The 13128-nt window shown below is 48.4% G+C and overlaps 1 protein-coding gene across 4 annotated transcripts in view; it reads right to left on the bottom strand.

Moving 5' to 3' along the window:
- The window catches only part of LOC136954203 (ecto-NOX disulfide-thiol exchanger 2-like), a 106604-nt gene that overhangs the window by 11465 nt on the left and 82011 nt on the right, over positions 1-13128 (bottom strand). For all 4 annotated transcript variants that reach the window (XM_067247783.1, XM_067247785.1, XM_067247782.1 and 1 more), the window contains exons 5-9: positions 8703-8858; positions 7227-7433; positions 5419-5652; positions 3854-4066; positions 793-899 (exon numbers count right to left, since the gene is read on the bottom strand). In XM_067247783.1, the coding sequence (XP_067103884.1) occupies positions 793-899; positions 3854-4066; positions 5419-5652; positions 7227-7433; positions 8703-8858 (917 nt within the window). The remainder of the gene's footprint in view (positions 1-792; positions 900-3853; positions 4067-5418; positions 5653-7226; positions 7434-8702; positions 8859-13128) is intronic.

Below are 13128 nucleotides of genomic sequence, written 5' to 3' on the forward strand. Positions count from 1 at the left end.
CACAGGCACCATCATACATCTCTCAAACATCCAACTTACCGATTTGTGGGGAGAAAAAAATACTGCAGCCCACACATGAAAAGCCTCCATTAAGAAACAGTGTTTACGGTAATTACTGTGTCACATTAAAAATAATGAACAAAACCAAGAACACATTTAGCTAGTTTCTTACATTAATGAACAGTCAAGCAAGAGATGGATGATCCCAATTTAACAGCCAAAACAACATTGAGATCAATCATTAGCGAATGTTTTAGTCCACACAGCCTGAGAGTGATGTACAGTTGGGTGTGTTTGTGTAAGGTGGTAAAAGGATGGTTCTGCAGTTACCTGTTCTGTTCCTGGCAGCCTTATGAGACTGAACACTCACCCAGCGGGTCTCCAGAGGAGAGAGAGGGGCGAGAGGCCGGGACCTGGGCCTGAGAGGAGCTCCCTCTCTGGGGTGAACTGAAAACGGGAGCCTGGGTGTAGCCTAGCCTAGCTTTGTGCCTAACACTGAGGCTGTCTCTGTGCCTGACCTCACTAGCCGAGCACTTACTGTACCTTAGTGTTTCAGTCTAAGACTAGTTTCGCAAATGCGTGTCTTTGGTTTGTAGTCTCTTAAAACCAAAATGCTACCTAATGAAAAGATTGAGTTGTCGCTAAGACAACACTGAACTTCACAACCAGTGAGTGGAAGAGGATGATGAGGGTTCACATCAGCAGCAGAATCATGTTGAGACTATCCCTAAATAAAGATGATATGAACTTCAGAGATAGAACAGTAAATAAAAAAAGGCAGAAAGCACCAACCTCAGCTTGTTTGCGCCACACATCCAGATTCTTGCGTTGAGCTTTGGAGAAATGGTCCCATGCCTTTTGTTTGGAAGCAGCGTGGAATACAGACACAATCTGCTCAACTGTGGAGGGACGCAGGGGCCAGTGACCGTCCAGAGAGGGAAAGAGAGAGAGAAAGAGAGGTAGAGAGAGATCAAGAGTGAGACAGAGAAAGAAAGAAGGCGGTGGGGAGGAGCAGATTGAGAAAGTGGAATCAGGTAAGAAAAAAATAAAAATAAAAAATAAGGTAAAGGCAAAAAGTGTCAACAGCTCTGGGTCACACGCACGCGCGCGCGCGCGCGCACGCGCACGCGCACACGCACACGCACACGCACACGCACACACACACACACACACACAGAAATAAACCACACCCGTGTCTGTAAGATGATTAAACCTATGTGAAGGGAGACCCAGAAAAGGAGACATTGTCATAGTTGTGCACGTTGCACGTTGACTTCCCAAATATGTTGACATGACGCCCCGCTAAATAATTGGTTGTTACAATACTCACATGAATCCATGTAGAATGTAGTACCACAGTGTCATACCCACAGACACTGTACATTAGGTTGTATCAACTATACTCCTACCAAGGTCCAGTTCCTTATTACGGTAATGCATCCTTGAAAACTACCATCAACAACGACTGACATGGACACACACCTCCTCTATAACTGCGGTAACGTAGATATTCTACAATAATAGCCAGCACACAGTGCCGCCATTCATATATCTGTGATGCTAGTGGACAGTGGTGCAGAGTGTGTGAGACTGTGAGAGGGTTCTGTTGATTCTCCCTACTCAGCGGTCTATTGTTGTCTATGAGAGGATGTGTCTCCGTGGGGGGTCTCTCTCTGGATGCCCCCGGTAGGGAGTCAATACCAGCACCAGAGTTGTGGACTTGGCAGAGGGACTGAAGGTGGGTCTCTGGGAGGTTGGAGGGTGAGGACTGTGTCCAGATCAATAGTGGCTTTTCAGAACTCTGTAATTTGATGGAGGGGAATCGATGAGGAAAGGCAGAGGAGAAAGGAGCGAGTGCAAGGTTGTGGCCGAACGTTTACATGTGTGAGAGAAAACAATTAGATAAAAACTTCCAACCAGCTACCACAATCTGTATATAGAGCAGTATGCATGCAGAGTCTAGATATCTGGATGCTAGCAGAGTCTATAGAGCTGGATGCTAGCAGAGACTGTTTATAAAGCTAAATGCTAGCAGTCTGTCTCCAGCTAGCATTGTTATCAGTGTGGCCTCAGGGTCTATATTCTCCCATCCTTTCTAAATTAACTGAGAGTCATGACGGTTCATCTCCACGATGAGATATGCAGTCAGGCTCACCCGACATGATGGACACTGATCCACACCCACCTGTGGAATGATGCCATGTCCTGTAAAGATCATTTTGAAATATGAGCAAGGCGTTTCATTGGCTGCTAAATCCTTCCAGGTTCTACCAGAGGAGATTTCTGCTGCCAGACATTCATCAATAGGGCTGATTCGAATAACCTGTTTCAGAGCAGGAACAATGTTAGGGGTCTTATTCCAGGTGACAACCAGAGAATGCCAGCAGCAGGGCTTGGTGAGACTGCATGAGGAGACAGAGGGAGAGAGAGCATGGGGAGACAGAGGGAGAGAGAGCATGGGGAGACAGAGGGAGAGAGAGCATGGGGAGACAGAGGGAGAGAGAGCATGGGGAGACAGAGGGAGAGAGAGCATGGGGAGACAGAGGGAGAGAGAGCATGGGGAGACAGAGGGAGAGAGAGCATGGGGAGACAGAGGGAGAGAGAGCATGGGGAGACAGAGGGAGAGAGAGCATGGGGAGACAGAGGGAGAGAGAGCATGGGGAGGCCTGCATGCAGCTGTGAGGAGCCGTGGAGAATATGGATGGATCTTTTGTACTGAAAACTACCTTGTTGGAACCCAATTTCTGTGTTGACATTTGGAACCGCCGAGACAAACATAAATTCATAAATAGAAATACGTGTTGTGTCGTATTGGTGGCCTGTCTGAGTGGAAGAGAAAGAAGGAGAGCGAGAGAAAAGACAAGGACCTTCCTGGCCTTTCTTCTTCTCCGTGGCTCACCAAATTGATACACACAAGCTCAATTTGCATACAGTCCTACCATTTAAAATATGAACAACATGCTATAGCATGAGGTCACGCCGCCCTTGGCTGAACTCAGTGTAGTGAGGCTGAATCCGGACTGTCAAAGGTTGGTCGGGTCAGCTGTAGGCTGAAGCCTTTGGCTTCTTTCTTTCATCAATATTTCAACATAAAAGCATCTATTTCCTTCAGCTCCAGTTGGTCCAATGAAGACAAAGGTGAAGGGGGGGGGGTACTTACTGTGGCTAATTTGGTCTCTAAAGCAGGTTGTCTTGTGGGTCAGCTGCCATCTGGGTTGAAGTCAACTACAGGAGTTTATGCTCTGAACCCTCCAAGGGATCTGGGGTCTCCAACCCCCCCTAGTGGTACCTCCAACCCCCCCTAGTGGTACCTCCAACCCCCCCTAGTGGTACCTCCAACCCCCCCTAGTGGTACCTCCAACCCCCCCTAGTGGTACCTCCAACCCCCCCTAGTGGTACCTCCAACCCCCCCTAGTGGTACCTCCAACCCCCCCTAGTGGTACCTCCAACCCCCCCTAGTGGTACCTCCAACCCCCCCTAGTGGTACCTCCAACCCCCCCTAGTGGTACCTCCAACCCCCCCTAGTGGTACCTCCAAGACCGGCCACCCCTGGGTGTGGCTCTCTTACCGTGGGGAACTGATGACAAGCAGGCTAGTGAAATGAGGACCGTTGCAGCCAACTTACCTTTGTTTACCCCAGACACAATGTCCTCTCACAGAGCACAATTGTTTGCTAGTCGATTTTGTTTGAGACAGTTTGAGAAAGGGTATGTGAGATCCAGAGAGAGAGAGAGAGAGAGAGATAGAAAGAGATAAAGAGAAAGGAACAGAGATAGAAATGGAGGCTGTTTCATAATCTGCTGGTGTGTGCTTGAGTGTGTGCTGAGGGCTAACAGCTCGGGGAGGCACTCACATTGAGCCAGGATGCCGGCCAGGGCGGTCTTGAACTTGTCCTTGGCCTCCTCCATCTCCTTCTCGTGGGCAGCCTTCTCAGTCATCAGCCGGCGGATGTGGCTGTTGGACAGCTGGATCATGGAGTAGAAGTTGTTGGCGTTCCTCCGGTTCACCTCGCCTCGCTCCACCCAGGTGAGCAGCACGCGCACCGCCTCCGCAAACTTGCTGTCGTCTAGGAGGAGGAAGTTGAGTTGGGGGCAGTGAGTGAGTTAATTTCCCTCGTGTCGAGATTGCAAAGCTACTGTCAAGTTTTCATGGCTGGAGGATGTACTGGGGAGCTAGTGTACATTTTAAAAGAGACATCGTTAGCAGGGCCCAGGGCCTTAGTATCTTCAGCCAGCAACAGTGAGTGCTGCATGAGGACAAACCCCACAGCCTGCCAGCCTTTGCTAGCAGAGTAGAAGCTGTTTAGCATTATTCATGCTCTGGTTGGATGATAAGGTGATGTCGAGAGACAAGATTGGTATTGATTTCCATTGCTGAAGACACAATGAGATGCCCTTCCTGTTGTTGTCATGTTATGCCTGAACAAACGCATACACACAGACATTGTCCCCATACACATGCAGGTATACATGCACACACACGTGCACAAACAAATGCGCACATACACACACTGAACTGCTGGAGGGCTTTTCATGTATTTAAGACACGTCCTGCAGATGTCCAAACACACACACCAACCCCCTGTGCGCTCATTTGCATGAATGATCCATCACAGCTGAGAGATTGAATCAAGGTGTCATCACTGTAACTCCCTGGGGTTCTGTTCAGTCTTTCTAGAAGGATCCAGCTCCCCAGGTTCTCCCCAGCCCCCAGAGGAGCCCAGCCCCAACAGGTCCATTATTAACAGAGTACCTCCAGCTATATTAATGCTGCTCAGTCACTGACAAAGGCCTCGCTCCACACAGTTTCATATCTGTTCCAAATGAGCGTTGAGATGTGAACTAATAACCTCCACATGCATCTAGATAAACGTTACTGCAAGAGTGTCTGTGAGCCCCTATCAACCATCACCCACAGAGATGTGAAAATGAACAGTCATAAATAAACACTCATCCCGCTGTCTGGGCATTGGAGTAACCAACAGTCAGTGCAGACCCAAACAAGTCCCTCCCTCCCTCCCTCCCTCCCTCCCTCCCTCCCTCCCTCCCTCCCTCCCTCCCTCCCTCCCTCCCTCCCTCCCTCCCTCCCTCCCTCCCTCCCTCCCTCCCTCCCTCCCTCCCTCCCTCCCTCCCTCCCTCCCTCCCTCCCTCCCTCCCTCCCTCCCTCTCTCCCTCTCTCTCTCAGCTCACGCCCACAGACAGAAGCAGCAGTCCATCCCAGGCAGACAGGTAGCAGATGGAGCTCTTCACTTGACAGCTACTTTAAATCCACAGAGGCACATTCACACTTACATTCAGAGTCATCAGATGTCTATAGACAACATCACCCTCCTCTGTGGCAGGAGAATACCTCACGCAAAACACAGGAGAGGAGAAGAGCTGTGTGTGTGTGTGTGTGTGTGCGTGTGTGATCAGCCACCTTTGATCTTGTCCCCCAGCTGGCTGCACTCGTGCTCAGAGTAGTGAACGATGGGGGGAGGGGAGGGGGGTCGGAGGAGGTCCTCCTCCATCCTCCTCCGGTGTCTCTCCTCTCGGGCCAGCATGCGCTGGTGACACTCCCACTCATACAGGTCGTCTCTGGCCTGGGCAAAGTCCACATGGAGCCGGCCTGTGTCCTTCTTGTCAGTACTGGAGCCCAGACGGATACGGTAGCCTGGGGGGAGGAGAGGAAATGACATGGAGAAGGCAGGGGAGGAGGAGAGCAGGGGAAAGTGGGGGCGAGGAGAGGAGGGGATAAAAAAGGAGGGGAGAAGGATTAGGTGAACAGTAGTCATGAGAGAGGGAACAGAGACCCTCAGAAGAAAACAGAGTCAGAAGAGTCGTCTAGTTATGGAACAACAGGCTGCTAAGAGGAAGTTAAGGATCACATTTAGGCCAGCGTTCTCTCTCTCCAGATGTACATCTGTCTCCAACTCTCTCCAGACGTACATCTCTCTCCAACTCTCTCTAAATCTCTCTCTCCAGATGTACATCTCTCTCCAACTCTAAATCTCTCTCCAGACGTACATCTCTCTCCCCCCCTCCATCTTCTCTATGACATAAGTGTCAGACACCTGCATCATTTAGGCTAAACTAATCTGTCTATCTAGCTGTCTCTCCATCCATAAGTCTCTCCCTCTCTCTTTCTCTGTCTGTCTAAAGTAGCCTTGGGGCTTCAGAGTAGACACCCTGTCTCTCTGCATGCTGGTACACAGAGGACACTGAGGAAGCTGCCTGCTGCTCCAGTGAAACAGCTGTCAAACCCTGATAATGCTCTAAACACTGAACAGGAATGTACACTGGACTTGTTTGACACTAATACGAATACTGGATTGGCTTACATGAAAACATGTCTTGCCGTATATTGGGTCTACATTCACACACAATAATGGCCAGAGAATACTGTTCCATATATCTGCTCTGCCAAACAAAACAAAACAAAACAAAAATAACAACAACATAAAAAAGGAATTATTGTGGCCGTGCAATTTACAGTTCTTCCATCTGCTCTGTGCTTGAGGCTCACAGTCTGGTTAAATATTTCATGTGTTGAGTTGTGCTCTGTGCTGTGTTTGTGACTGTGTGACTATTTGTGAGTGTCTGACTGTGGGGTTGTGTGACTGTATTTGTAACTCTGTGCTGTGTTTGTGACTGTGTGACAGTGGGGTTGTGTGGCTGCTAGACTGATGGGTGTGGGAAATGAATAACATTATTTATGGCCAAGCCGCACAGCTCTGGCTTCAGGACAAGATATATGGAGCAGAGTTCCAGGCTCACCAGAGGGAAGAACTGGACCAAGTCGCAGGGGACCAAAAACACACAGTCCCACGCACATTCAAGTGTGCACCCACACAGTAAATAATTCAGAGGGTATTATTGGAAGGGCCCGAGCTTTAAATGTATTTGGTGAGACAGGGATATATGTCCTCCAGTTTGCATACAGAGAGACGTTTAAGATGGCTGGGTCGACTGGCTGGGAAATCGAGATAAGATGCTGGTGTCACATGACTGGTCAAGAAGCTCTCTCCTCTTGGTGATTCATGCTCTCCCTAGTAAGGATCTCTAACTGGAGAGGACATTGATCCTAACACACATCTCCTCATTGTCTTCTAAAGAGAAGGTCTCAACCTGGAGAAGAAAATACCTTCTCTCTTCCAGAGTCTCTCTGAACATCAAAGACCCTAGCGCTGAACTACAAGTTCCAGTTCCAAAGTGTTGGGGAGGACAGTTGTCAAGACAGGAACTCACCAGACAGGAAGAGAGCCTTGTCCACCGTGAACTCCTCGGCGAATCGGATGTGGCAGAAGTTCTTCTTGCTCTTGCGGATGGCGATGATTTCACCACACTGGCCGAACACCTCCACGATGAGCTGCTCGGTGGAGTTCTCTGGCAGGCCGCCCACGAACACCGTCTTACAGCCAGGAGGGCGCTCCCTGGTGGCGGGAGGGGGAAGGTCTGGGCAGCATGAGGAGGGAAAGGAGCCACAAACGGATGTATTAATTGGCGGAATGAGTCACTACAGGAGTGATTTAGGATGAGGACAGATATCAACACAGACCTTTTATACACTAGGCCTATATTGTACACTAACACCACACTGTGAGATCACTTTGGGAACCTACTATTGAACCTAAATGCATATTTTACCAGTGTATATTGTCCTATTTATTTCAATAAGATAGAAGTGATTTGCTTTTAATTTTATGAAATATTATTCAGAGGCTTCATGCGGAGATCAATTAAAATACCTCATCTAGAACATTAGCTCTGAAAACCATGGCCACAAAATAATAAGCTTTATAGATCTGCAGTGGTCATATTGGCAAAATGATTGGATAACTTTGAAACTATTCACGTGAAACTGATCCATTAATACAAATGAATTCTCACCGCCCTGAAAAGTAGCTGATCTCATGCACAGATGGTGCATGACAGACCAGACTAGTCCAACACAGATGAATGTGAACTGATCTGCTATAGATCAGGCCCCTTGTTCCCCAAAATGGGATTAGCCATGTCTATATGGACAGAATGAGGTAATCAATGGAACACTGATCTGGTGCATGTCGGGATTACCTTCTGGGCCCCGGAATCCCAGGCACCTTCAACTCACTCTACGCTCAAATCCAAATGACATGGGGTTGACATCAAGTTAATGAGCAGTGACCTATTTAAAGATAACGATTTGCTACATGTAACCTTTGAGTTAAAGGGGTCTGCTAGGGGATACGATAGGTCCATGTCATGAATACACACTCACACACACCCTATCAGTACAAAAATGTCATAGGCACACAAACACCTGTGTATTTACGAAGGAGAGAGAGAGCTACATCAGATTGTGCTGAAGTATATGTTCGGTGAACAGCAAAAGAAAAGAGCCTAAAAAAGTTATTTCTGATTTGACAATCTGACAATGGAGTTGGCTCTGAGAGTCCACAGACAGAGAGAAGTTGGTATTAAAGGGAAGGTCTGGTGAGACACCAATTTACACTGGCTGAAAAACTTAGGTCAGGAGAGACTACAACAGACTTCCAGAGGACACAGTTTTAACAGAGCATTTGGGGTTGGGAGGGATAGAGTAATAAAGGGACATTTCAAGGTTATTAGACTTACTGGGGTTGGGAGGGATAGTGTAGCAAAGGGACATTTCAAGGTTATTAGACTTACTGGGGTTGGGAGGGATAATGTAGCAAAGGAACATGTCAAGGTTATTAGACTTACTGGGGTTGGGGGGGAACAGGGTGCAGGTCTTGCAGTGGATGATCTCCTTGATAACGGGCACGTCTTGGGAGAGGGGCGGGGGCACCATGCCCAGGCCGGGCATCATGGGGTTCATGGGGGCGATGCCCGTCATCATGCCAAGGCTCGGGTCAAAATCTGACGGGCAAACAGGAACACACGGATGAGAATGCTGCAAGACACAACATCATGGCCACAAGTACACACTGGAGGAAACTCTTCCTGAGGCAAACCTTCTGCTAGACATCAAAGACAACACACTAGCTTCTTCAACCATGTTTCATTGTCTATTTCCTCCCTCACCACAATGTGATGTTTCTGTCAACAGCAGAGCCAAAAAACTGCCTGTAAATACCCGAGCACATGCTCTCATGAATAAAGGAACAAACAAACTTCTTGCATATTAAAAGGGGCAACAAAGGCGTCAGTTGGCCTGCCTCTCCTCTCTCCAGCTGCCTGCACGACCTCTGATCCGGAATATGTTGTTCTTAGTCACAAAGACCGAGTTGGATCTCGCTAGAGGACAGAAAACAGACACGCTTTTGTTCTCTGGTACTGATTTAGACTGCAGGTGGATTCCAGAATCAAGGCTTTTTGAAATGGAAATGACATTGCCTTCTTCCATGAGTCTACTGCACCTGTTGAAGACTGTGGACCTTAAAGAGAGCCTAAACTGCGTGTGTCTGTGTGTGTCTCTCTTTCTGTGCATGTGTGTATGTGGGCATAGGTACTGCCTTTCTGTTCATGAACACAAATAAACTCTATGGACCACAAAAACCGTGACAGTGACAAAACTGAACAAAAAACTAAAACTGAACAAAAAGCCTTATCCAGATTTACTCAATAGCAGTGCAGGGCAACATTTCTATTGTGAGTGAGATAAATATACTTTAAAAAGAACCACTTCCAGTGAGCTGAGATGCTCAAATGACCCTCTCAGGAAATGCTTCATTTTGCCCGTATTAGATGTAACACAGTGTCTAAACAAAACTTGTTGAGTAAGGCTCAACATGAGATGAGAATAGAACGAGAGTAGAGAAAAAGGGAGATTGGCGCACTGGCTAAAGTGTTTGGGTAACAACAGCTAGACCAACCAGCAGAGAAGGATGAGGACGAGGAAACACCATGACCTGCATTTATCTTTCTGTCTCACGTTGATGACCTCATCATTAGTATTTGTGTCTGGTGGTGTCAGATTGAGAGGAAACGGCTGATAAAAGAGATCCTGGTTGCTTGGGTGATGACTTCCCCTGCTCAGGGAGGCAGAGGAGAGATTTAGGGAGATAAGGGAGGGACTGGTACGGCCGGGGCAGGGTGTCTCCTAAATGCCAATGCCAGCCCGGCTGTGCCGGCCTTCTGGAGGGGTTTCATGCTGTATACAGGAACACTGGCTGACACAGCCTACCCAGACGCACTGTCCACCAAGCCTGGGGTGATGACTGAAGCATGCCCACTCACCTCCACTGGCCTCTGCTAGCAGTTCTTTTATAAGACACACTTAGAGTCTGCTTCTCAAAACAGTGAGTACGAAGAGTCTGAAGATTTGGTTCAGACTCATAACCACGGCAAACTATCTCATGGCCTGGTGGACAATGGGTGAGTACCAGTTCAGGGCACGGTTCTGTATTTTCTGAGCTTTAATCTGGTCCAAGACTACGGTGGCCCTGAAGTGCAAATCACACCCACTAACATGAGTGCATCCCCTAAATGAAAACACTCCCCCCAAATACAAGTCAACTCCCCCCAAATAGGATGACTTGCTCACCTCCCCCCAATACAAAGACACGCTCCCCCAAATGGGAAACAACATTACATTAACTCAAAAACACATTACATTAACTCAAAACGGAAAGGGTAGGTACAACACTTTGTCGCTGAATGGATGCAGCAGACTACTACAGCAGAGTTCAGGAAACAGCCGAATCTCAGACCGGTGTTACTTCGAAGGTTTAATCAGTTTCATCACCACGCACATGCCCTTCCACACACTAACAAAAAACCCTTCAAAACAAAACACGCACGCGCACACTTCAGGGTTTCAAAGAGGTGAAAACAGCGAGAGGCTACGTGGAGATCCCAAAAGGGCCTCTCACCCACACCACCACACACAATCTCTCTTACGGTCTCCATCCATCCAAACACACACATACACAATCTCCATTACCTTCTGTGGTACTCTCGATCCATTCAAACACACACAGACTTCCACGCACACACAAGCTCCACAGTTTCAGCCTATCCATATTAAACTATCCGTTTCCTGGAGGTTTGTGGAAGGTAATTACATTTCAAGCTGCCCATCAATCAAAAGTGCAGGAAGGAGTGACAAATCTGGCATTTGAGTGTAGAAACCTGCTGGCTATCGCTGTCACATTGGCCCTCCTCCTTCTCCTCCCCTCCTCCTCCTCCTCCTTCTCCTCCTCCTCTCACTGATTTCCAGGGTAAACGTCCCCACCAGCAGTGGTGGTGGCAGGGTGACACAGGATGTGCTGCAAGGCACGCTGGGTAATGTTGTCTAATGAGGCGAGCAGGTCCGTGCCCCCTGGACCAAGCTGAGAGGCTCCAGTAAGTCTCCATCTCCTTCCTCTGTCCTCTTTCAGAAAAGAACCCATCAACATCTCAACATTTGCATTTTTCTATCAAAACAGCTCCTCTACCCTCCTGCAGATCTCAATTTGAACGTTTTAAGTGGATATATCCCCCAAAGCAGCAGGAGACACTCCAGGGAACAGCCGAGAGAGGCTGTTTATGTATTCACAGAGGTGTGTGTGTAGAACAGATGACATTCATTCTAAGATGTGTGTGTGTAGCAAGCTCAATGCCCTGCAAAGAGTGTGTTGTTTTCCTTCCACCCATGCATTTTCCTTAGTGTTATAAGCCGTTTCATCCTTGATGACTTCATCCAATCGCAGCAGTAAACACAATCCAAACCAACCAATCATTGACATGATGACTGTGAGGAGAACCATCTATCTGCATTAGTAAAGGACATTAATCATGACTCTCCAAGGCCCACTATCACATTCTCTGCAGCCCTACAGTCACTGTGGTATTGAAACTCCACAGCGTCTCCCTGTAGCTCCACAGGCACCATGGGGTTCCAACCTGCAGCTTGTTGTCTGACTCATGTATGTGTCTCCTGCAGGCTGGCTCTGGTGAGGACGAGGCAGTCACTCTGCAGCAGCCAGAGCTACACAGCAGAGTCAGGCTAGCACACTCTGGAAGCACAGCCAGCTTCCTGGGTCAAGTGTCTGGGATCATAAATCTTTGTTTCTTGGGAGGTTTCCACACGGAGACAGGGACAGAGGAGGAGGCACTAGAAGATTCCACTTGGTCCTAATCACAGCCTGGATGTGTTAGTCTGGATTGAGGTTTCTAACAGGCTTGCCAGGCGCTACTGTGAGGTGATGCTATGTCTCTCTGGGGGCCAGAGGGAGCAGGTCTGGACTGGTCCCCTGCAGAGAGACTCCACTAGGGAGAGCTCTGCCTGGAGGCCAGCTTCTTCAGTCCAGATCTCTCAGAGCTGCACAAAGCATGAGCTCTGGAGAACACACTTACAGGGTATCAATACTGAACCACATCCTCTATTCAATGTATGAGTCACTAGCACAGCATGTACACTGAGGCTCTACTGACCGAGACCATATGGAACAAATCCTATTGTAAACCAGCTTTGTGGAGTCGTGTTCAGGACCAATGCAGCCACAGAGGAGGCCTAAGTTGGACAAGGACTTTGTATTCTGCTTTCTGACAGCTCCCACAAGGATCTCATTGGCTGAGGTTAGGCCTGGCTTATCCTTCAGCTCTCCCGTGCTCTGTGGTAAAGTCACACAATCCTGGATCAGCATGGTTAAAGACAACCACACACTGGGATGCTATCTCGGCGTTCTAGTGGACCTGTGCATTTGGAAGGGTTGGTCTGAGTCCTCCAGGACACGCATACATACATACATGAACACGGACACACACACACACACACACAGTCCGAGGAAAAGCAAACAAAGACCATGAAGGATGTTCCTTCATAACAGAGAATCAATGGAACATCTGGGTGGATTCGTTCAAAAGTGGAAGCCGACCAACAGACAAGTCAAAGACGGCGCCAGAGGCACAGGCGGAACTCTGATTCATCCTGCGGGACAGTTAGTGGTCAGCGTTGACGGGGTGGAAACTAGCTCTCCTTGTGATACTGTACACTGGGTAAAAAAAAAAAGACAGAGAGATTCCAGATGTGGGTGTGAGCGGGTTAAATTGAGAAGCAGCGTGACACACGGGGATGAACGTTATGCCTCTTCACTTGGTTGGGGAGCTGTGGAGGAGTTGCAGAGAGCTGACTCAGCTGTAATGTGACAGTAATGAAGCTGTTGGATCATTTAGGCCCTGGAAGGAGGGGGTAGAGATAGCAAAG

The sequence above is a fragment of the Osmerus mordax genome, chromosome 12 (assembly GCF_038355195.1).
Source record: "Osmerus mordax isolate fOsmMor3 chromosome 12, fOsmMor3.pri, whole genome shotgun sequence".
NCBI lineage: Eukaryota > Metazoa > Chordata > Actinopteri > Osmeriformes > Osmeridae > Osmerus > Osmerus mordax.